A 23,314-nucleotide genomic window follows, 5' to 3' on the forward strand; every position below is an offset into this window, starting at 1 on the left:
TAAAACACCTGGGCTGGGTCAATGATAATTTAAACTCGTACCAGTTTAAATTATCTTTGGCTGGGTGTACCAGCTAGTCTACTATATAATTGTTAGCTTAATCGGTGTACAGAGCCGTACCTTTGACTGTACTAATGGGATTACGCGTAATCTTTGAAGTCCCTGCCTTTGGCACAGTGGTGGCCTAAGGGGCAGGGGGTGCCATCGGAGAAACTCGAGGGGGGGGGGGGTGCAAATCAGAACGATTAAACTTTTTTTCGAATATTTCTGAATAATTCTCGGTTATGGATAAATAAACAATTGTATAATTTCTTATTCAAACGCCGACCAGCCGACCTCTACGTACAACCGGAATTCGAAATTCCCGCCAACGGTTTAGCCGGAAATCCGCGTTTATATTTTTCCTCTGTCTACACTAAATTTTTATATCAGTTTCAAAATTCTACTAAAAACTGAGAAAATATATAAACTCGCATTGTTGTCTTTGTTGACGTAAAAAAGCTAACGATAGAACCATTGAGTTGGGAATATTAATCTAGAGGTTCAATCAAAACGTCGGATTTCAGTATTTCGCGAAACAAGTTTTTAAAAAATAAGAATACTGCCGTCTGCTCCCAATGACGAGAAAACTTTATCATTCTACCCGTGGCGCTGTCTATCTCTCAATGGTTCGTTCAAATAAGACGTGTTTTCCGGCAAAAATCTTTTTTTTTTCAAAAATAATGGATGGAGCCACGGGTGATATGATAACGTTTTCTCGTCATTATTTTTAGAGGAGACGGCACATTCGTAATTTTCAAAAACTTGTTTCGCGGGTAGCAGATTTGATTGGATCTCTAGATTAATATTCCCAACTCAATGGATAGAACATAGGACGATAAGATAGCTGACTTGTTTGTGGAACAGGGCGCGCCATCTAGTGAGCTAAGCTTTAACTAACTAATATCTGATTTTTGTTTATTGAGAAAATCACACAAAAAATCTGAATTTCTGTGAATGACTTACTTAAAAGATCCCTTTGGTGTTTAAGCCCAGTTTTCTTATTAAATATTTCTTAACTTTAGCATGAATTGTCAAATATCAGACGAGGAGCTTCGTAATGAACTTAAAAAAGTCGGTTATTCCGATATCTCAGAGGAACTTTTCCAAAAGTTCAAAAAAGGTGAGTTAACTATAAGATAATTAACTATATATTCATATTAAAATATCTATAAAAACTCATATTTTCCATTCTGAATTTACAGATTTAGACAATTTAATGATGGAAGAATATTTAAATGAGAATAGAACAAAAAGTCCGGTATCAATAATCTCAGAAAGCTCAACATTAGACAGTTGTAATACGAGCAATTATTTAAATGAATTTGTATGCTATTACCTACTTTATAATTGTTGGATTAAATCATGCTAATAAATTTGTCAATTCATGTCAATTCAGGTAAATGTACCAACAAATACCAAACCTAAAGAAGAATCATCCAGAACTCAAAGTACAATGCCTCGGTCCACAAATATTAGCTCAAACAGCAGTCGTATACTCAAACGAAAGACACTTAGACGAAATAATAATGGAAAGTCATATATTGAAGAATCATCTTTAACTAGCGTAATAATAGGTATAAATTAAAGCATATTTGGTGTATAGTCCTTTTACAATATTTGCATTTTATTAGAGTCTACCTCATCTCTTATGGAAAATGATATATATACGAGGGAACCTGAATTATACAATAAAAGGGTAATGGCTACTCGCACAAAATGTTTAACTTTTTTAATAAATCTGATAATTAAATTTGATAGAAGTCAAAATCTACGGGTAATTTATTTGAATCGTGTAAAAGTAAGTTTGTTTAGAAACTAAATCTATTATGGTTGGGATAATATCGTAATGAAATAAACTACTTAAGTAAAACTACCAACTGTATTGCCAATGGTTGCCTATGGGTCAAAGCAATGTGATCCTGTGAATCGTTATCACCAATACAGGAAATATTGGAACTCTCATAAAACGCCTTCCGAAAAAAGTCACAAGTCTCTGAGATGGAATGTCAGGGAACAAATGTTAGATTACGACCCAATTGCAGAGGTATGCTCAATTGTTTTACATTGATGAAAAAGTTCCCTTTGCTAATACCCTTTTCCTCCCTAGTTTTCATTAAAACAAATGCCAAATATTTTTAAAATACCTAAAGAAAGGAGGAGCAATATTTACCGATGGAATTCTTGTTCAAATCTAAATAAATTTTGTTGATTCAAAGGATTTACATGCATTTAGAGACAATAAAATTTATTTTTTTCTATTTTACTCTGAAATCCTGCTAAATTTAAGTGTAGGATTTATATTTTTTGTTAATTGTTTGATAATCCAGTCTGTATAAATGAAAGAGAAGCCTCTCTTCAATTTTCTCTAGAGCGCTTAATGTGATCACCAAAGTCTCGTGTTTTAACATGCTGTACACATTTAGACCTAAAATATGGATTGTGCCTTAAAATATAGTGACTTTTAAATAATTTTTAAAAAGGGAACATACCGTAAACTGGCATTAAATTAAAATGCGGTATTTCTTCAGTTGAAACGGATATATTTTTGGGCATGAAATCAGTGCTGGAATTAAGATTATGATTAAGACAGAAATTTTAAATAGGGATGCACCAATATGGGTAAAGCCGATATATCAGACGATGTATTGCCCAATATTAACAAAGTTATCTATCATAACAGTGGTGTATATAATCAAATCATTGTAAAAGGTAATTCAGTACACTGTCATACCATTTTATTCTAATTTTTCATTAAAAGAAGTTTGCAAGAGCATATACGAATATATGTTTCTTTTCATACCAATATTAGAAAAAAAAAGGGTGATATATCGGTGCATCCCTAATTTTAAACGTAAAACTTTTGGCTGGATTAATTTCTTACTCATCTATAAATAAAACTGATATTCCCCAAGCCCGTTGCTCAGCCAACTCCTTCAAAAACTAAAAAAATATTGAAATTAGTTTAAAAATGGGAAAATAAAACCAGTGAAAAAATGTGTAGTGACATAAAAAAATTCTCATCTGTTTCAAACATTTAAATGTATATTTTTCAAACTTACTCAAAAATATTAAAATTTTTTGAACAACAATTTTATGTTTTACATAACATAAGAGAAATTTAATAGCATTTACACATTTTCCCAAAAAGTTTTTATATTTAAATTCTATTAAATTACTTTTGGGTCATCGGTATTAATATCTAAGTTGTCTACTATTTTCAAGTCATTTTGAGCTAATTTAACTGAAAGAGCTGTTGTTAAACCTTTCACCCTTGTATAGAAAGGCAACATATAAAAATATGTCTTTGGACCTCTGGGACCATGAGCAATACCACCTTTAATTTTATTTTTCAAATTATTATATTTCTCATACAAATTCATGAAATTAAACTATGTGCAAATATATTTCTCACCATTTTTGAAAATTGGAGAACGTATACTTCCGTGTCTAGCTCTTCCACCTCCTTTTTGTGGCCAAGGTTTTCTTCCGCCACCCCTTAATTCAGCCCTTGTTTTGGCAAAATCCCAATTCTGTATTGATATTTAAAAATTAGTTGAAATTAAGATGTTAAAGTTACCAAAATCTTAAATATTAGCTTGGGGTCTTCTTAAACCCAAACCGTCCTGGTACCCTTTGTCGGAAAAAAAGTTAATGCTTACCACTCTACGGAATGATCTTTGCCATTTAATATTATAATGTAAAACATCCATTCTATTAAAAAATAAATAAAAAGTTTATATTTAAATTTTAATGATTAATTTAACATTTCTTACCTTGGGTATTCTCCAAATATTTCAGGGTGAAGGTCAACTAAGCCTAATTTTTCGCATTCTACTGTGTCAAGATTTTCTACCCAAGCTTGGCGTGGTGCTCTGAATTTATGAGGAAGCTGAAGTTCTCGAGATGTTATAATTGGTAGAGGTGGTCTTGGCATTTTCGTAACTTAAATGTAGTTACAATCATTAGATTATCCAGCGGATTAATTATTAGAATAAACACACCAGATACATCTTCAATTATGATAGGTTCACTTTCTACATCAGTTGGTTCTTTATTAGTAAAATAACTCATGTCTTTTGAGCAACAAACATTCTATTCAGGGAAATGAACTAATTATTTATGAAAAGCAAAGGCTTAACTACACACACTCAATTTTTATTATACCTTTACCTTATGGTTTGATTTTAATAAGGCGATGCATTTTATGAAATTTGACTTAAAAATGTTATTTATGTTTAACATTTTTAAACAAATAAAAATATCTGAACTTCTTTTATCGTGTCCTTCTTCCTAGGCTTATTTCTCTTCAAGTTTCAGAGATCAACAAACATTTTTTTAACACTTCGCAGACGACAAAGCAGACGGACTCAGTACTCGTAAAATCGTAATTATTACGTTTGAAAGCTCTCGTAAAGACGATTTGATTTGTGTTGTTTCTTTTAATGACTTGTTATTATTTTAGTTCTCTATTGACATTATACTAAAAGCTAGGCAACGTTTCATAATGTTTTACCATGTAGGTTTTTGGCAGTGACTTAGTTAATATAAAGTTATTGTTATATTGCACGCTAAGCCTTGGTACATTTGACCAAAAAATCAAAATTTATTCGCTTTTCATAGGTATCATTAGATCATGAGATCTTACTTCACCCCCGATATTTTGGACCCCAGTTGATCGAAACCGTAAAGCAAAAGCTTTTTACAGAAGTAGAGGGTACCTGCAGTGGAAAGTAAGTCCCAAATGGAAATTACACTGAAAAAAACTTAAATTATTATCCACATTACCAGATATGGTTTTGTCGTTGCTGTAACAACAATAGACAACATCGGAGCTGGTTATATACAACCTGGAAGAGGTTTTGTGGTATATCCAGTCAAATATAAAGCCATTGTCTTTAGGCCATTTAAAGGGGAAGTACTTGATGCAGTAGTAACGCAAGTTAACAAAGTATAGCTATTAAGATGTTAAAAAAAAAAAAATTCTTTGACTTTAATTTTTTTAATATAATAGGTTGGATTATTCACTGAAATTGGACCATTATCGTGCTTCATTTCAAAACATGTAATATTTTGGAAAAGACAAATTATTTAAAAAAATCTAAATATTATTTTATATTTTAGTCCATACCATCAGATATGAAATTTGACGCAAATTCTAATCCACCATGCTACAGAACAGATGATGAAGTATATTCCCCTTAAATTGTTTATTGTCCCTTTTGGGGTGTAATTGAATTTTTGTTTTTAGGATGTTGTTATTCAACAAGATGATGAAATCAGACTTAAAATTGTTGGAACAAGAGTAGATGCCACTGATATTGTACGATGACTATCTCTATTACCAATGATATTAAGTACTAAATATATTTTCCCTACACTCTTTCCACAGTTTGCAATTGGTACACTCATGGATGATTATTTGGGACTGAGCTGAAATATCTCTTCATTATTTATTTTATCTTTGTATATTGTGTTCAATAAAGGATTTTTTGAGTATTAACTTGTCCAGTCCTAGTGTTTGTACAAGCTCCTTTACCCCAATCCCGATACATCAAAATGTAGGACACATTATGTTTCTTAAAAATACTACTTATTAGTTATGAAACAGCTATTTTGAGGAAAATTAATGCTAATATTTTGTTACTGAAACCAAATTCCATACAATAGTTTTTTTAATAACCTAAAATGAATACATGAAGAATTATAAAAATTTATCTTGACCTTCGCGCAAAACCTTCTGTATTACTATTATTATTAAGAATTGGGTGGTTGGATTAGACCCAACCTAGCACTTCGACCGGAGGTCCATTGTGCAGCCCCGACCTTTTAAACATGAAAAAGCCTAGTCTCTAAAACGAAGCTCGTTTCCAGCCTATGCATATCAAGATGCTCAAAGCTTCGAGCTGCATAAGAATCACAGACACAAAGGACATTAGAGGAATTTTCCTCCTCAAGGCATGTCCGGCACATAGGACTCTCACTGATACCAATCAGATGCAGATGTCTATTAAGCTGGCAGTGACCTAAAAGTAGGCCCGTAACCACTCTGATACTACTCTTAGAGAGCGAGAGCAACTCAGTTGCTCTTTTCTTAGAAGGCCCAGTAATAAAATCCCTGTCCTGCCTATGACCATCCATCTCAAGCCAAAGCCTGACCTGTCTCTCAGCCATAGCGCCATGCACATAGCTGCGAACCAGGCCATTGGGTATCGGAGTAGCAGGTTCAGCACCTAAGAACCTAGCCTCCGCACCCTCCTTGGCCAGAGTTTCGGTCATCTCATTGCCATGATGCCCCTTATGACCAGGTGACGCTCGATTAACTGCAAAATCGATGTCCGGTTAACGATATTAGTTTGTCCGCCATTGCTCTTGGCCATTCCTTGGAATCGGTCGTTGATCGTGCTACCTTTGCGGACTTCGGCCAGTTGTCGCAGACCAAAAATGTTTATTTCCTGGAGGACAGGTAATACAGGATGTGTTCTTAAGCGTCGAGCGATCTTTGAGGACTAGACCAATAACCTCAGTAGGCGTTTCGATGGGTCTGGATGCCACATCTTTGCTATTCAATTCTTCGTTGGATTCGTTGGTCTGGTCATTTTGAGAGTCCATTTCATCACCGTCGGTGTTCTGCTCGCCCTGGCTGTAAGCTTCCTGAATATAGTTCAACTATTCGACGACGTATTTATCTCGATCGAATTTTACATATCTTGATCGGAGCACGTGATCAAGCTCAGGAACGTAGACTCGATAGCCATCAGCGTCATCTTCATCATCGACGAGGAAACCCTTGTACTCTTTTTGCAAACTTCTTCCGTTTCACCTTTGGAATGTGAACGTAGCAGTCGGTTCCGAAAACCCTCAGATGCTTATATAACATAGTGGCAATGTGCTTGATGACCCATTCTTTCGTGCCAGACTTTGAGATCAGCCTTCTCGTCATTCTTTGGATCTGCTGCGATGTGGACTGATTAGCAGGCTGTTCAACCTCGATGTCAAGACGATACCTTTTCCACGTCTGGAACTTTTTGGACCTTTTTTGGCTCTCGGCAATTTGTGGCGATATGTCCCGCCTTGTTACAGTTGTAACAGATGGTCTTCTTCGTGGATTTCCTCTTTTTGCGCTACTCTTGACCTTTGAATTGCTTCTGATTTACCAAGAGACCAGAAGACTCCAATTTGATCGTCCTCTCGGGTTGCTCGTCCAATGAGAAGTCGTTAAAGTTTCTCTGCAGGTAACGTATCCCACAACAAACTGAACTCTCTGCACTGGCCCTGTGGTAGTGACTCGAAAATACAGGCAACGATAATGCAAGCGTCAAACGCAATGTCTTTCTCAATTTTGGCGTCATAAGTATATTGGATCATAAGGAACGCATCTGGGCGAGATTAAGTTGGTATTCATTTATTTATATTCCTATTGTTACAATGATATGGTATTCCACATCATGAGACTTCCTCGCTCTTATCCTATCAGCTGGGCTACTAACTTGCGAATATGGTTCGATCGATGACTTCTATTCGTAGACTTCAAGCAACTTCGGCCACATCGTTTTAGGCGAGTCACAGTTCATGATCATCTTTTGGACATTTCTTGATATCGATGACCATATGATCGTACGGGCTATCTCGAATTTTTGTAGGTCTGACAAGTACGTGGCAGTCTCCGACGCTGATGCTAACGTTGACGGCGTGGTTGGCTCACTCCAATACCCTTCACTATCCTATAAACGGTCCAGTTCTCGGGACCGCTCTGCTTTTCAACCTCAACTCGCAGTAGACCATCCATTTTGAACTGAAGACAGGAACAGAATTCACCGTTGTCGACAGAGTACCAGGAAGAGGATTCTCATTTGTCCCACCAGTATACTTCTACAAGTAACGTAACGAATCGCCAGTGCGTAGTGGAAGCGTGCTGGGCCCATAACCTGTTGAAGTTCTTATTCAGCGATGTCCGCAAAGCTTCAGTGACGGAATTTAACCGGAACTTAAACTGTTTTATTTAAAATTAAACATATTTACAGAATTAAATGGAACTGTGTACACCGCAATTTAGACCCGACACAAAAAGGGGGAAAATCCTGAAACATAGAGTAACCCACTCGCATATAGTGGAAGACCCTTTGGAAGCTCATGAAACATTAATCCTAACGGGCCAGCTTGTTTTCGAGGCGTGAATAAATACAGTCCGAAGATGGTGTGGTTTTTACATTTTTTAGGGTATTAACTGACTTTTTACCCAGATATTGTACATTACCTTTAGGCCACCTTGTTTATTTCACGTCTCGGAAACAAGACGTTGCGTACGAAAAGTGTTAACAAGTTTCGCTGATAGCCTTCCACTCTATGTGAGTGGTTTACTATATGGCCTGAAGTTAATAATAACGAACGGTTATATACCAAGATTAAAAAACAATATTATCTTTGGTTAACGTTATAAAAAATAATCGGGAACATTTGAAAAATCAATCATTCCCGATATTGACGCTGAGTAAATATCCTTCAGGTCAGGAGTCCACATGGTATTATATTCAAAATAAATGAACTAATTATTTACAACTCAATGATTATTAATGGATATATTGTTTAACCAGAAATCTTTGATATCTATAACTATAAGTCTTTTATTTATTTGTATGTCATGTTCCTAAAAACTCGAGAACGGTTAGCTCCCGTAGTAGAGGAGTCTATGTAGTTGCAGAATGATTGCCAGCTAGCTGTTGCGCTTTGTGGTTTTCATTAGCCTACGGAGTCGGGCGCGTTCTCTGTTGTAAAGCTGAATATTTGGAGGCGATTGATTTCCTTTGGTTTTTCTTTTATAGCTGGATTGACTAGTCTGGGACTCTGGGAGGATGAGTTGAGGAAGCGGGGTCACTGAATGGGATGTGGGTATAAGCGAGGTCTGAGATTGTTCTTGAATGCCCTCCCATGTTTGAAGAAGATTTGGGCATTGAGTAGCAATATGATCTGCTTCATCTGCAAAACTGTCCAACGAGCGAGTTTATCTGCGGCGAGTGATCACTTGTACCTGCCATTAAAGGTGACCATGCACTTATTAAGGGATGATGCAATATCGGAGCTGGCAATAGAGATTTCAATTGCACTATTACAGTATTTGAGGTGTAGATGTTTATTTTTGTAAGAGCCATCATTTAGGAGCACCAAATTGTCTCCCCATTGTTGATGTCTGCCTTTAAAATCGCCCAATGTGAGAAAAGGAGCCGTCAAGCAAGAGGATAGAGCCTCAACTCAGTTTTTGAAACGTTGCCTCCTGGGTTGTATGCTGAGACGACTTGTAATGTTGAACGCTGTATTGGGACACCGTTCTTTAGTTATTTATTTGCTCAACAAAAGGTCAGAGACCCATCACGTCAAGACAGTGAGAAATGAGATATGTACAGTCTATAAGCAAAAACAATATACGTACAACGAAAAAGGGTAATAAAATCGTGAAATAAAATTGATTTCAAGATGTGGTATTTTTGGAAGATTGAGCTTATTGGCTTTGTAGGAGCGAAGGACCATAAGAGCAACTCCACCACCACGAGAATGTAACCTATCCGTGGAAAAAATGTCATACATTTTTAGATTAAAATTATTGGAATGTTTTTCATGTATGGGAGAGTGTTGAAATATGAGGTCTATTAACGAGGAGACGTTCGTGGTAACACTGAATTTTCCACTGTATAAGTGAATCATGTCTATTGGTGATACTCTTAGTCTGTCAGTACATTCCCCTTCATTGAAGCTGTCACTATGTCTGCCATTTGAATTAAAATATCCATGGTAAGTTATGTTTTAAGGAAAAAATTGGTACTACGGATGATTTCACATGAAAGACTGTCAATATCTGCAATGCTGCATCGGGTAGAAATTGGTAGAGCACATCTGTGAGAATGTGTAGAATTTTTTATATAAATTTTTCAGCGAGGGCTTCAGAATATATTGATTTTGTTTGGGCTGATGTGGATTGTGGAGTTCCAGGGCTTTTGTCGATGTGGTATTGGAGAGACAGTATTAAGTAAGGTATGGCCTAATGCCGGGAAGTTTGAGTTGTGATATTAAATTGGTTAGGCAAGTTTTTGGAATGAAATATTTTGCTGGCTTCTTTTTTTGAAGAGTTGTTAGCTGATTGGATTCGAAGCTTTTGATGTTTTTTAGCAGATCAGTCCCTAGAGGAAGCTGGGTGTGAGTTTTTACAATTTACACAGAAAAGTGTTTTTTGGCCAGGATTGGTATCCGTGTGGGTTGACCCCCAATTATCATTTGAAGCACTGAATTGTACGGCGTTCGTATTTGGCTATCTCGAATCGGCGATAGTAGATCTTGACGCCTGGGGGCAGTAGCATAGTATAACTGAATAATATTATTTCGTGTCCGTATTCCATTTTAGCAGGTAGCATAAAATATTACTTCTGTAAGTAAGTGCCACACTTATTTATTACTTCTGGAAATACACGGCTTCGATAAGTAAGTGCCACACCTATTTATTACTTCTGGCCATACACGGCTTCGATAAATACGGGTCACACTTATTTATTATTTTCAAATGTTAACAAACCGGTGAGGTAAACGTATTCTAAATTGTAACTAAGCTAGTTGCTTCCAATAGTTCTCCTTCGGAATTAACAGATATATCGGCATTCTGGATTTGAATTGGACGTAGTAGTTCTTCTGGATATGGATTGGACGTAGTAGTCCTTCTGGATTTGGATTGGACGTAGTAGTCCTTCTGGATTTGGATTGGACGTAGTAGTCCTTCTGGATTTGGATTGGACGTAGTAGTCCTTCTGGATTTGGATTGGACGTAGTAGTTCTTCTGGCTGAGCATTGGAACCTGAATGTTTTTCAAATGCAACTGGTCCCCCTGAACTAAATGCAACTGACCCCAAAGTAGATTCTTCTGACTGAGCATTAAATGCATCTGGCCCCGAAGTAAATTCTAGACGCCTCCGCCTTTTCGCTGCGTAAGCCTGGCGTTACGTAAAGTTTTCTCTTTTCCGGAATTCAGCATCGAGTTTTTTGGCAGCTTTAATCTTCTTTCTTTCTCTAACATCAATGTTAGCACTTCAATAATAGCCAATAAACTCCCAAATATTTTACGCCTGACACATTTAATCTTTAAGGGAAATCCCTAAAAGCATGCAATCAAAAGCTCAAACCAAATGATTTTTAATAATAACAAACGCCAAACCCTAAAATTATTTAGTCTTGACGTTTTTTAATAAAGTATAGCTATTAAGATGTTAAAAATAAAAAAGCTTTGCGTTTAATTTTTTTAATAATGGGTTGGATTATTCACTGAAATTGGACTATTATCGTAATATTTCTGAAAAGACAAATTATTTAAAAATATCTAAACATTATTTTATACTTTAGTCCATACCATCAGACATGAAATTTGACGCAAATTTTAATCCACCATGTTACAAAACAGATTATGAACTTAAATTGTTTATCGTCCCTTTTGGGATATCATTAAATTGGTTATTTTTAGGATGTTGTTATTCAACAAGATGATGAAATCCGGCTTAAAATTGTTGGAACAAGAGTAGAGGCCACTGATATTGTACGATGACTATCTCTTAAGTACTAAATATATTTTCCTTCCACTCTTTCCACAGTTTGCAATTGGTACACTCATGGATATTATTTAGGACTGAGCTGAAATGTCTCTTCATTATTTATTTTATCTTTGTATATTGTGTTCAATAAAGGATTTTTTGAGTATTAACTTGTCCAGTCCTAGTGTTTGTACAAGGTCCTTAACCCCAATCCCGATACTGAAAATGAAAAATCAAAATGGAGGACACAGAATGTTTCTTAAAAATACAACTTATTAGTTATGAAACAACTATATAACAGTATTTCGAGCAAAATTATTGCTACTATTTTGTTAGTAAAACTAAAAATTCCGTACAATATTAATTTTTGTTTATAAAAAGAACTACAATTATAAAATGTTTTCTTAACATCACAAGACAGCTTTATTATAATAATTATCTCACGTGCGATTTGCATGTAAGATAAGCTTGCGCTTGTAGACTTATTGTTAGTTTAGTTAATCGATGACATTTCATTGCTAAGCTCCTCCCCCATAATAAAATTAACTGTTAACTATTACCAAACTTACATGACACAATTATAGACTAACAAATATTAGCTCTAAGTTCTTAGCCGATGTCGCAAAAGACCCATGAACGAGTCATACATTATTTATTATACTTCATGTCTACAACAAAACACAATTCCTTTTTTAATTTTAAGGGTGGGGCTATATAATCACAGATTTTGAGAAGGGAAAAGGTATCCCATCAGGAGAGGAGCTAGCTGAAATAAGGAACGAATTTTTCAAACAATTCGGTGGAACTTTCAAGGGAGTATGAACTAAATCGAAATATTATCTGCTTAAACTTGCTTTTAACGCAACTAGCGCCAATCACCCTGAACTTCTGTTAAAACTAGTGGAAGAAATGTGAAATTCGTTGATCCATGAGAAATATGAAAGCTCATATTCCATTTAAGCAGAGAGCAGATTAACTGAAAACAAGAAAGTCAAGAATGAATTAATGTAGTCATAACAATTTCCCATTGTTATGACTACAGGCTATCAAGGACCTGTTATAAATTAGTTGACGTAAAATGCTACGGCACCGTCAACAACTGGTTAAATGAATCCCGTCAATAATGTGAACCAGATCGAGTCATTCTTAAATTGGATGTCCGAGGCCTGATTATTCGTGGCCTCGGTAGTCCAATGGTAGGGGCGTTGGGCAGGTAACCCAAAGGTCGTAGGTTCGATTCCTGCCCGAGGTGATATGATTTTTCTCAGTCATTCTGGTATGGAACAATACGCAGAGATATTGCTTGGTTTCAAAACGCCGGCAGCGCCGTCGATATTAAGAGAGCCTCTAAACGTGGGACGTCTTGTTTCTATTCCCTCAAGGCGGTGCTTCCTCCATGTTCTGTCCTTGACGGAATCTAAAGACGGATTCTCTATCGTGCATGACCCACCGACGGCGCTGCCATTTTTGGTCCCTCGCCTCATATCCTTCTAACATATAGGATCCTTGGTTTAAATGAAACTTCTAAATTTATTAATTTCTGCGTAATAATAAAAATAAATTCCCAGTAGCTGAGAATATTAAGGTTAAACTCGTGATTTAAGGAAGAAAAACCACGCCTCCTATCTTTTCCCAGCATATCATAGTTGCAGTCTCTCTACTTCTCCCTGTAGGCGGGGACTATCTTCGGTAAATCACGAAAGCAGAGGTTATATTTGCACCTGATAATTCTAAAATAAATTTTAATATTTATGATAATTCTAGGCTAACGTGAATTCATTCTTGAATAAAAAATAATCTTTAAATTTTCTCAATGTCTATCATTTTCTGAATTTCGTGCGCTGACTTTGTTTAAACCGAATATCTAAAATTTAAGAAATGTAATTTAAACCTATTTAATAGGGCCCCAAACTACCTAGCGGGATTTTGCCTGATAACATTAACACATAGAGGAGTCGACCATTGAGAGATCGTGTCCCTTCCAAATTCTAACAACCATTACACTAATTGCGTCTTCAAGCAAGCGTAACCGGACACCCTTCCATGGTCTCGTCGCCATAGCAACGTCTCTTCTCCACTGACCAGAGCAATTCGGCCACTGCCTAATGAGGTTACGAGGTCGACAATCCATCGTGCTGGATTTAATCGTTTTTGACAAACCAACATACCCTACAATTTGCTCGCGAGCGATTCATCTATAGGAAAAATAATTATTCCAACTTTTTGAAAAACGTTTATTATTATATAAATTAAAATTTTGATAAACACTGTTCTTAATTTAAAGCGCATATTTGGAGAATTAGAAAGTTAATACATATTTGTAATTTTTATTATTGACGTGTAAAATTATCACCATAACCGCGATGAGTGAGGCATTGTGCAACCATGAATATACAACAATTTAATAGGCCTATTTAATCTACAGTTCGGTGTTATAATTATCTTTATTCGAGTGGTGATATGAGTTCAATTATAGCGCAATGATTTATTTATAAAAAGTAAATTTTCGGAAATTTGTTGGTATATAAATTTAAAGTGCAACGTACGCTCGAGGCATTTGAATCCGGGTTCACCTCGATCAAATCTAGCTATGGCAGTTAAAACTTTTGACATTTCTGCGACCATTCGAACCCGTATTACAATCCAATTAGGGGTTTCGACCCATACCGTCAAAGGGTCGTTATTCCCTTTCGTTCGAGAATTAAGACAACGCGCGTGAATTCGTTACGGACAAGGTCAATAATAGAAGAATATTTCAGAGAACTCCATAATGTCCGTCATATTGCCCAGCTGCCCCCTCTGGAACGAGGAAAATTGGAAAGTAACCCCGTTAACGGTATCGTCTTTCTTCCTATTCTTCAAGGACGGTATCACCACGTCTTCTGCTAGAAACTTTCCCAACTGCAACTCTAACTCGCCCTCGATCCCCTTTCGAACGTAAAATGGTTTCTTCAGGGTGATTTTAACGTCCTTTTCTTTGGAAAGAACGAAATTGACATCGGCGTCCTCGTGCTCCATCTTTCCGTCCTGAATTTGGTAGGTGTATCGAATAACGCCGTCATATTTGGGCTGGCGTACCGAGTAAAAACCCGAGTCCAACCTTGCCGGAAACCCGAGGGCCGTTAAAAAGATGTCATGGTTGACCACGATAAATCTGAGTCCCACAATCCGCAACGGCCGGACGGGCGAGTGGTAAGCGCTGGCTTTGTACCTTCGACAACTGAAGAACTCGGGGGGAACTGACCTTTTCACAATTTCGGAGGATAAACCGCGAGGAATGGGGACTATGCCGGGCACGGCCAAGTTCATGAAAACGTGAAAACACTCGTCTTTCGTCAACAACCCGCTTTTGGCCGGTCCTTTACTAAACTCTTCCGGGGTCATGGTCAAGAAACGGATGTGGGGTAAAGTAGTCTCGAGACTTCGCCTCAAGTTTTCAATGTCCGCTTCGACGTTCCTCTTGGCGCATTCCTCCTCGGCCCACATATACAGGGCGTTGTAGAGCGAGAATTCCGAGTAGAGGTTGAGGTAAGGACGTTGGACGATCATTTCCAGAGTGGAGACGCTGACGTTGTTGAAACTGGTCGACGTCAAGACGTGGTACGTTTGCCGATCAATGACGTTCAAACATTGGTAGATGAGAAAGTGAGCTTCTAGCATTACTGAGAACTCGTAGACTTGACAGACCGTCTTTGGGGTGACGCTTTTCTCCAGGAAATTGAAACACTCTCGCAGGAGGTGAGGGAGAATGTATTTTTTGGCAGCGTAAGCCGTTAACATGGCGTCTTCGACCGTCTGTAAGTTTAGTGTGTCCGTGTAGGCGTATCTGTTTTTGGGTTTTGTCGAAAAGGGAAAATAGAAACAAAAAAGTCGGCCATTAATTTCGGGAAGGGAAACGAGTGTCAACCAAAAATTCCCTTCGTGCCTCGAATTATTTAAATTCTTCAGGGTCGCGTCAACTAAAAACGGCTAGCTTGAAACGTTTCACGAATAAATAAAAATATCTCTAAGCCGCGCTGGAAAAATAGCGATGTCAGATTCACGACGGGTAAATATTTTTCAAAAGTGAGCTTACCTTAGAAGATTTTCGAATCCGATAGGAGCGATGTCGGTAATACGAATAACTTTTGACTTGTCCGCCATATCTCCGTAGAACATAGCCTCGAAGACGGGGCTGGTCATAGCCAAGAGGACCCTGTGTCCGACGTACTTCTTGGAGGAGTTAGGCGGCCCCACGATGAAGGTAACATCGGTGAAGGACTTGTTCTGCAGGAGGGACGACGTTCTCTGAAGTACCTTTTCACTGTCCATCATCGCGAGATCATTCAGTTTCCCATTTAACCCCCTACATACTGCGGGGAGACACGGAGGACACAGGCTGCTATTTTACGCTCATTCAGCAACTTTTATTATTCTCGCTCTTATTTAGTGTTCTCTTTGGTCTCGTTTAAGCTATAGCTCTAACAGTATGCGAGTGCAATAATAGACGGGCTAAGCGTTTAAAACGCGTAGGGGAAACGTGTAGGCTGAACAGTCTACGCGCGATGACGCTAAGTCTACACTCCTACACGTTCCCTAACGCTGGCTTAACCTCTCTATTACCCAAACGAGGAAGGTTATTAATTTATAATTTTAGATAGTTCCTGGTAGATAGCTTCTTCCTGGGCACAGAAGTGTAGTGGTTCAAACACTTCTACAGGCGCAGTAGGCTAATTATAGACCAGATTGACTCCGATCCGAAATAATAACCTTCCACGTTGAAATGCGGGACCAGCCCCTCCTTTAAGTACCATTTTAGTTTCGGTTTAGATTGGATTAATATAAATTAAATCTCCATATTTCCCAAAAAAGATGTAAAACAACTATAAATGAAAACTTAATAATTCAATTTAGTGCGCGACTCGTTAGAAGCTATCTCGATTATGACTCAGCCTTAACTCTGGCTTAATTACTTTGGTAATAATAAAGCGTGAATAGAAGAAACAAAAAATCCAAAATAACAATGCTCACGTACCCAAGTTATTCGGTTTGTAGGGGGTATGCGGTGGAGGCCCGACCGGGGCAAAGACAACGCCAGGCGTATCCATTCGAGAGCTCCGAAGTGGACTACCGACTTAACTGGATTAATATCTCGGTCGCTCTCTCTCTTGGCAAGTCGCGCTCAAACAGCCTCGCTCACCCCGAGAGAGAGAAAAGTGTAAAGGGCGGGGTTAAAGAGAGCGCCGGGGGAAGCGCTCATTTCCGAAACTAGCGCCACCAAACGGTAGTTAAGCGCATCGTTACCCTTATTTGAAGTTTTATTAAATGAAGCCTTTCATAGGGCCTGGATAACAAAAACGGCGCTTGCTCAAAAATGACCGAAATTGGGGCTTGACTCGACAGAGGGGAATGGTAGAGGGGAACGAAACTGTGGCCTCGTTTTGGGGTTTTCTCCGAAAAAGTAAAACAAGAATTAACGTCGCCACGATTAGCGAAACCGGAACTAGAACTTCCGGAAACCGGAGGACGTTTGAAAAGTGGCGTTTTAAGATCGACGTCACTTCCGGAATGACCATTAAGACGCGTAGGCGGAGAAACTTAAAAGGTCAGTCTTCGGGGAAAGGTCGCAACGACCTCGATCTATTTATTAAGAAACTTTCACCTTCTCTCACGCGATGGGGTTGATTACCGGGAACTCTCGAGGTAAGTGGATAAGGAATTATTGGTTTGGGAAATTACAATGACCTCACACTGAAACGCGAGCTGATCAGCGACCGACACTCCGGAGTCAATTAAGGCCACCCACCCCGCGCGGTTGACCCTATCGAACCCCCTGTGCATTTAACCTCTTTGGGTATTGCTTTGAGAGGTATATCTAAATCATTGGGAGATCAACACTTAGTTCAGGCCTGAATTTAAGAGATCACGACTTGGTTCAGACCGGAATTTAAGAGATCACGACTTGGTTCAGGTCTGAATTTAAGATATCACGACTTGGTTCAGGCCTGATTTTAAGAGATCGCCACTTAGTTCAGGCCTGAATTTAAGAGATCATGACTTGGTTCAGGCCTGAATTTAAGAGATCATGACTTGGTTCAGGCCTTAATTTAAGAGATCACGACTTGGATCAGGTCTGGATTTAAGATATCACGATTTGGTTCAGGCCTGATTTTAAGAGATCACCACTTAGTTCAGGCCTGAATTTAAGAGATCATGACTTTATTCAGGCCTTAATTTAAGAGATCACGACTTGGATCAGGTCTGGATTTAAAAGATCACGACTTGGTTCAGACCTGGATTTTCGGAGATCATGACTTGGTTCAGACCTTGATTTAAGAGATCACGACTTGGATCAGGTCTGGATTTAAAAGATAACGACTTGGTTCAGACCTGGATTTTAGGAGATCACGACTGGGTTCAGACCTGGATTTAAGAGATCACGACTTGGTTCAGGCCTGGATTTAAGAGATCACGAATTGGTTTAGGCCTGGATGTAAAAGATCACAAACTTGGTTCATGCCTGATTTTAGGAGATCATGACTTGGTTCAGGCCAGAATTTAAGAGATTACGACTTGGTTCAGGCCTGGGTTTACTCGACAAAGTAATAGCGCGATTCGTCAATTAACAAAAGTATAAGTGTCGTTAAACGAATTGAGATCCCATAAATGAGCCCTAAAAATAGTGCGTTGGAGGGGGATTCATGGTGCCCTCAATTAAGTAGAGAGGAAATGTAAGGCCAACAGACAAGGTACGAGCAACTTTAATTACCTCGCCTCACCCATGTTTATGGCTAGAGAGAGATCTTTTCGGAGATTATTTTGTTAATTGTCCGATTACGTTAGATATAACTGATTAAGGGTATTTAGAGAGATTGATTACTGGTACGCATTTTTTTGGGATCTGACTATCTATATGACCTAAATTTAAAATTTAAATCCATAGTTACAGCATTTTTTTGGGATCTTAAAATTAAAATCCATAGTTACAGCATTTTTTTAGGATCTTAAAATTAAAATCCATAGTTACAGCATTTTTTTTGGGATCTTAAAATTAAAATCCATAGTTACAGCATTTTTTTGGGATCTTAAAATTAAAATCCATAGTTACAGTATTTTTTGGGATCCTAAAATTAAAATCCACAGTCACTAACCTATCATCTCCAATTCTGTTGTCTCTACACAAACTAAAAGTTACATAGGGACTAATTCTAAAATTCACTTCTTAACACGCGACTTGTTTTAAACGTAACTAGCGCCAGTAATCCCTAGCTCCCGTTAAATTTGCAGGGCCGTCTTTACCTAATTGGAGGCCAATGGGCAAAGCTATAGGCGAACCCCTGTAACTCCACCCAAGTTTCTAACCTCCAGTGCAAAGTCTATCTATCTAATCTACAACTATCGGTTCAAATAGTTTCACTTCTCCTACTAAAGGTTACTAAAGAAGAAGCTTATTCCGAATTTAAAAATACCAACAACCAAAAGTCTTTATTCGTTTTACGAAGTTTAGGACTTTTGAGCAATGTTAAAAACTTTTTTTTTTATTAAAATTTCTTTTGCGTTTCACAATTTGAAAAATGGGGCCCTCCAGAATCTTGGGGCCCTTTTGCCCAATGGGAAAGACGGCACTGTAAATTTGGTGGCATAAATATGTAAGTTTAATTATACGCAATCATGTACCGATCAAATTTCGATCATTTCACCGAAGCACGCTCTAACAAAGGAATCCATTGATTTCTCGACTTCTTAAGTGATAACAATGAGTTTGATCTTCAGAAAGGTGGAGTCATACGTACACCTTCTACAGACGATATGAAAAGTGACATTTTCTAATTATTGGTGACAATATCTAAGGTGTCCTCGCTTTCATTGAATAGTCTACAAGGCCGAGTACAAGGCCGAGGTTGATTGAGAAAAGGTATATACACCTTTGGTAGGAAACAGATCTGACACTCACATAATTGATCGTGGAACTCTGAGCAAATGGCCCAATTCGTTCCCAAAGGAAAACTTTAGTCGTAAAATCTAGCTGCGAGAGCTCCGCCCACTCTTCGTTTGATAATATCAAATTAAAATGAGTTCATTATTTACTTGTTTTGGCCAAAATATGTAAATATGTAGCTGTTAAGAATAAAGCTTTCTAGGGTTGTTTTATCATGGACAGTAAATTAAGAGGACAGGTTTTCGATACCCTTCCACAGTGCATTTTATTTCTCCCCGCGTATCAATCAGCTCGAGAGACTCCGAGGGAGTCTTGCAAGGTCGTTTGTACCACGTGATCTTAAAATTTCAAAATGGCAATCTAATGCGGTTGATATTGTTACGTAATTTTTTGCGCTTTATATTTTAGTAATTTTTAATTTTGGTTTTTTAATTCAATAAAAACTATCGTCTGGTATTTAGTATATCATATTTAATCTAAAAAAACGTGAAAAATACCTTTGGGCGTAAAAATGTACTTCGTGTTTATCTTTTTTCTTTTTTCGAACAGTATCGTCAACTCTTAGTGATACTTGTTTTTTTTTTTTCAAATAACCTTGGACGACTCCCTTAGTGTAATTGGTTTACGGGGGCTAAAAACCAGGCTTTTTACCGATACTCTAAAATCTACTATCCATGGTTTTATAAACGTAATTTTAGGATAACGTCGCCGTAAGTTCTCCGCGCAGCCACGATACTATGTAGGGTACTGAGGAGAAGCTGCTAATACACATTTACCGTCATTTCCGACCTATTTTTGATTTAAAAACGTTTTTCCGCAATACGGAAGCGACGTAACTAAACGATTTACTAGCAATTAACGAAAACAAACAAAAGTAAAGTACTCATAAACACGAAATGAAACCCATAATTTTGTTCTATTTTGATACTATTAAAAAAGAAGATTTAGTACTCTAGTTGGGGATGTACAAATACCGTACTACACGTGTAATAACGCAAAAAGTCGGGGAATCGGATATAAGGCGGAAAATGGATCAAGGTTAGGCCTATACGATAACGTTGATATTAAAAGAAACGGTTGAAATAATTGGTAAAACATCGTACCTTACTGACGAGCAGCGGCCGGGCGATCGGAATGTGCGTTTGAAGCTCACCCGGGATATAGGTAGACGTGCCCGTAGCTCCACCTAGGATCGCCCTCAATCGCGAAGACTTATTTTGCTTGTAGCGGACCACGGGCTGGCCTACCAGCATGACGGGAGGCAATCGAGGAGGGCTGGGCTCATCTCCACCAGTCTCACACATGACCGCTCAAGCTCGAATGAATGATTCTCGGAACGTCCAGCTTCCCGGAGACCAAAGTGAGAGAGAGAGAGAGAGAAAGGAATTAGGGGCAACGATCACCCCCGCGACTCGCGACGAATTCTCGTTAATCCCTAGTTAGTCTCTCTATACTAAGAGGCCCAGTCAGTGGTCGGAAGGGGTCCGGCCACGCGCGCGATAACCCTTCTTTCGAATTTTTCGAAATCAACAACGCGCGAAGTCCGCGTGGTTTAAAATAATTAAAAATTCGACTAATGAAAGAAGGGAATTAAAAGTGACGCGACGCGGAATCGGATCACCGAGCGGGTCAACTTTGAAGCTACACGCGGCGGCGGTCCGGTAATCATTTTTCGGTGGATGGCCGGAGAGCGTCCCGTTCCGAGTACACCTGACAATCTAAATAATAACAGTGCTAGAAATGAGAGAGAGGCCTCGGGGACCAGTGGCTTCACTCCACCGTGCACCGTTATTTGGGGTTACCATGGTAATGGCGCGCGGGGGTGAGGAGAGGGTTAGCAGCCCCGTCGAAGGCCGCGATTCTGCGCCCTAATTGACACTGTTTAGTAATTGCTCGCTTTTTAGCATCAAGTTCGCGTTACGGGACACCCCCCGAACTTGTCCGCCGTACCCCCGACCAATCGTGGAAGGAGATACCTTCACTGACTCGAGTAATTTGGAAGAAGCCTTTCCCGGTATTATTGAGGACGCAAAAAATAATCCCCCGCCTTGTCGGCGTAGGGGGCTTAACGCGAAAAGAATTAAGCCCAAAATGATCGAGATATAATTCGCATTAGCAGATTAACATTTGAAGAATTACTAGCGAGACAGTTTCTGGAAGTAGTTAGTCACTATGGTGGAAACTACAATGGAATCATTTGAAACTTTGTTGGAAAACTATGATCTATAACTATTACTAAGTATTCCTAAATTCGGGTGAAGCAAGGTAAAATTCCAATGAATTCCTAGATACATTTGAAATTTTTATTTAAACGGAGTAGTTCAGAGTTAAAAAAAATAATGTTCAGCTCCGATGAATAATTCTATCGGTAAATATTATACATACATTGAATTGTCAATCCAAACCAAAATATGAGTTGAAAATTTTCATTTAACATTCGAACAATAAAACAATTTGTAATTTAAAGAAATTGATGGAATAGATTTAAGGAAAGGGTCAAAATACTTTCCAGCATCTCAAATTACTTTATAAAACATAAAAGTATCAGTAAAATTATTAATATGACACTATTTTTTAAATTGATGGAATAGATTTAAGTAAAGGGTCAAAATACTTTCCAGCATCTCAAACTAGTTTATAAAACATAAAAGTATCAGTAACATTATTAATATGACACTATTTATTTTCTCAACACGAATGTTTTTAATGAAAGTTTGTTTCTCCAATGACCATATAAATCATAACGTTGTTAAGGATTGAACACCCTTTGGAACTGCTAGATAACATTGTTTGAGACCCTCTTTTGAGACCGTGCAACCAAGTGTTTACCTTAGAAAAATATTGACGAATACGCAGAACATAAAACCATCGTTATGTTTCTAGAGGTAGTTTTTATTAATTGGCTCGTATTTATCGTCATGACACTAACATAAGTGAATCCAAAACTTGCAATCACTCCACGACAGAATATCATTAAGCTGGATCGATCAGTGTCATTGGAGAGTAGCGAGCAAAGCTCTCTCTTTGTTTCGTCTGCAACGCTATTTTGCAAAGACTATCCGTCCAAATTTAATGAAACTTTATATATAAGCAGAATTAGGCAGTTACCGTGTTCTAACGAAAGTAAAATTTAGTATTTCGACCTCTGAACAAAGATATTAATTAGTCTTTCTCGGAATTTACACTTAACTTAACCCTATGCTCAACAAGGTCCAATTTAAGTGCTTTAACTTGAAACATACTATTTACTTTTAGATTTGCTAGCAATTGTTCAATATATTAAATTTTCGGTAAACGTTTACTTAAGGATGCATTTTTTGTCGAAATGTTTTACCATACACTCAACAGAGGTAAATGCATTGTCAAGTACAACATTAAAGGTACAGCTAATGCGCAAAGTGTTACCAATTTAGCTTTTAAACAGAAAAATAAATGATTTTTATACCACCAAGATGTATTTATTTATGCTTAGAAGAATCATTGTTAAATTTTGACCCGGCACGAGAGGGCAGGAAAATTGACACCGGGGTGCGCTTCCATCGCGTCGTTAGACGTCATATCTTGAGAACCAATGAGATGCCCGGCTGATTTATTTGTGTTTTTTAATGGAGAAGGGGCTTACTGTTAGCACCTGAAGGGGTTTGGAAGCAACGCTAAAAATCGTCTTAACAGAGAAATAATCATTATCCCTAACTAGAAATTAATATAATCATTCTCCTTAACTAGAAATAATCATTTTCCCTAACTAGAAATTCATATAATCATTCTCCTTAACTAGAAATAATCATTTTCC

The 23,314-nt window shown here is 37.8% G+C and overlaps 4 protein-coding genes and 1 non-coding gene across 6 annotated transcripts; 3 read left to right on the plus strand and 2 right to left on the minus strand.

The window, feature by feature from the left end:
- The first annotated feature begins 972 nt into the window (after nucleotides 1-972).
- On the plus strand, nucleotides 973-2,288 carry LOC149935451 (centriolar and ciliogenesis-associated protein HYLS1-like). Its single transcript, XM_090181026.1, has 7 exons — nucleotides 973-1,162; nucleotides 1,245-1,366; nucleotides 1,439-1,616; nucleotides 1,674-1,738; nucleotides 1,801-1,840; nucleotides 1,908-2,086; nucleotides 2,150-2,288. The coding sequence occupies exons 1-7, from the start codon at nucleotides 1,066-1,068 to the stop codon at nucleotides 2,249-2,251; spliced, it is 783 nt and encodes a 260-aa protein (XP_090037152.1). The 5' UTR covers nucleotides 973-1,065; the 3' UTR covers nucleotides 2,252-2,288.
- Nucleotides 2,289-2,301: 13 nt separating this feature from the next.
- On the minus strand, nucleotides 2,302-4,372 carry mRpL4 (mitochondrial ribosomal protein L4). Of its 2 annotated transcripts, none has more exons than XM_090181025.1 (9): nucleotides 4,213-4,372; nucleotides 4,044-4,134; nucleotides 3,816-3,984; nucleotides 3,702-3,753; nucleotides 3,455-3,572; nucleotides 3,219-3,376; nucleotides 2,924-2,982; nucleotides 2,532-2,605; nucleotides 2,302-2,467 (listed from the first exon to the last, which is right to left on the minus strand). In XM_090181025.1, exons 1-9 carry the CDS (start codon nucleotides 4,282-4,284, stop codon nucleotides 2,325-2,327), a joined length of 936 nt encoding a protein of 311 aa, XP_090037151.1. In that variant the 5' UTR covers nucleotides 4,285-4,372; the 3' UTR covers nucleotides 2,302-2,324. The 2 variants fall into 2 exon arrangements, with proteins under 2 accessions (XP_090037151.1, XP_090037150.1); XM_090181024.1 differs by having other exon boundaries at nucleotides 4,207-4,372.
- Nucleotides 4,373-4,437: 65 nt separating this feature from the next.
- Nucleotides 4,438-5,538, plus strand: Polr2G (DNA-directed RNA polymerase II subunit Rpb7). The gene is made up of 7 exons (XM_090181209.1): nucleotides 4,438-4,558; nucleotides 4,663-4,772; nucleotides 4,831-4,990; nucleotides 5,054-5,104; nucleotides 5,164-5,229; nucleotides 5,291-5,362; nucleotides 5,432-5,538. The coding sequence occupies exons 1-7, from the start codon at nucleotides 4,547-4,549 to the stop codon at nucleotides 5,474-5,476; spliced, it is 516 nt and encodes a 171-aa protein (XP_090037335.1). The 5' UTR covers nucleotides 4,438-4,546; the 3' UTR covers nucleotides 5,477-5,538.
- A 7,244-nt stretch (nucleotides 5,539-12,782) lies between these two features.
- On the plus strand, nucleotides 12,783-12,855 carry TRNAT-GGU (transfer RNA threonine (anticodon GGU)). The gene has a single exon. It is a non-coding gene; the product is annotated as a tRNA-Thr (tRNA).
- A 1,468-nt stretch (nucleotides 12,856-14,323) lies between these two features.
- Nucleotides 14,324-15,925, minus strand: LOC149935455 (BTB/POZ domain-containing protein 3-like). Its single transcript, XM_090181110.1, has 2 exons — nucleotides 15,679-15,925; nucleotides 14,324-15,429 (listed from the first exon to the last, which is right to left on the minus strand). Exons 1-2 carry the CDS (start codon nucleotides 15,915-15,917, stop codon nucleotides 14,340-14,342), a joined length of 1,329 nt encoding a protein of 442 aa, XP_090037236.1. The 5' UTR covers nucleotides 15,918-15,925; the 3' UTR covers nucleotides 14,324-14,339.
- Nucleotides 15,926-23,314: the final 7,389 nt, after the last annotated feature.

The sequence above is a fragment of the Leiobunum rupestre genome, chromosome 7 (assembly GCF_980474605.1).
Source record: "Leiobunum rupestre chromosome 7, qqLeiRupe1.1.hap1, whole genome shotgun sequence".
In the NCBI taxonomy this organism is placed as follows: Eukaryota; Metazoa; Arthropoda; class Arachnida; order Opiliones; family Sclerosomatidae; genus Leiobunum; species Leiobunum rupestre.

What these genes read in the sequence shown, in the direction of transcription:
- mRpL4 (XM_090181024.1), bottom strand. Translation starts at nt 4,284, where the DNA reads ATGTTAAACATAAATAACATTTTTAAGTCAAATTTCATAAAATGCATC. An exon ending in CATAATTGAAGATGTATCTG is followed by an intron (nt 3,985 to 4,043) that starts GTGTGTTTATTC and finishes ACTACATTTAAG; the next exon opens with TTACGAAAATGCCAAGACCA. An exon ending in TTCTCCAATTTTCAAAAATG is followed by an intron (nt 3,377 to 3,454) that starts GTGAGAAATATA and finishes ATAAAATTAAAG; the next exon opens with GTGGTATTGCTCATGGTCCC.
- LOC149935451 (XM_090181026.1), top strand. Translation starts at nt 1,066, where the DNA reads ATGAATTGTCAAATATCAGACGAGGAGCTTCGTAATGAACTTAAAAAA. An exon ending in TTTATTTGAATCGTGTAAAA is followed by an intron (nt 1,841 to 1,907) that starts GTAAGTTTGTTT and finishes AAACTACTTAAG; the next exon opens with TAAAACTACCAACTGTATTG. An exon ending in ATTACGACCCAATTGCAGAG is followed by an intron (nt 2,087 to 2,149) that starts GTATGCTCAATT and finishes TTTCCTCCCTAG; the next exon opens with TTTTCATTAAAACAAATGCC.
- LOC149935455 (XM_090181110.1), bottom strand. Translation starts at nt 15,917, where the DNA reads ATGATGGACAGTGAAAAGGTACTTCAGAGAACGTCGTCCCTCCTGCAG. An exon ending in GGATTCGAAAATCTTCTAAG is followed by an intron (nt 15,430 to 15,678) that starts GTAAGCTCACTT and finishes ACCCAAAAACAG; the next exon opens with ATACGCCTACACGGACACAC.
- Polr2G (XM_090181209.1), top strand. An exon ending in TAGTAACGCAAGTTAACAAA is followed by an intron (nt 4,991 to 5,053) that starts GTATAGCTATTA and finishes TTAATATAATAG; the next exon opens with GTTGGATTATTCACTGAAAT. An exon ending in GCTACAGAACAGATGATGAA is followed by an intron (nt 5,230 to 5,290) that starts GTATATTCCCCT and finishes TTTTGTTTTTAG; the next exon opens with GATGTTGTTATTCAACAAGA.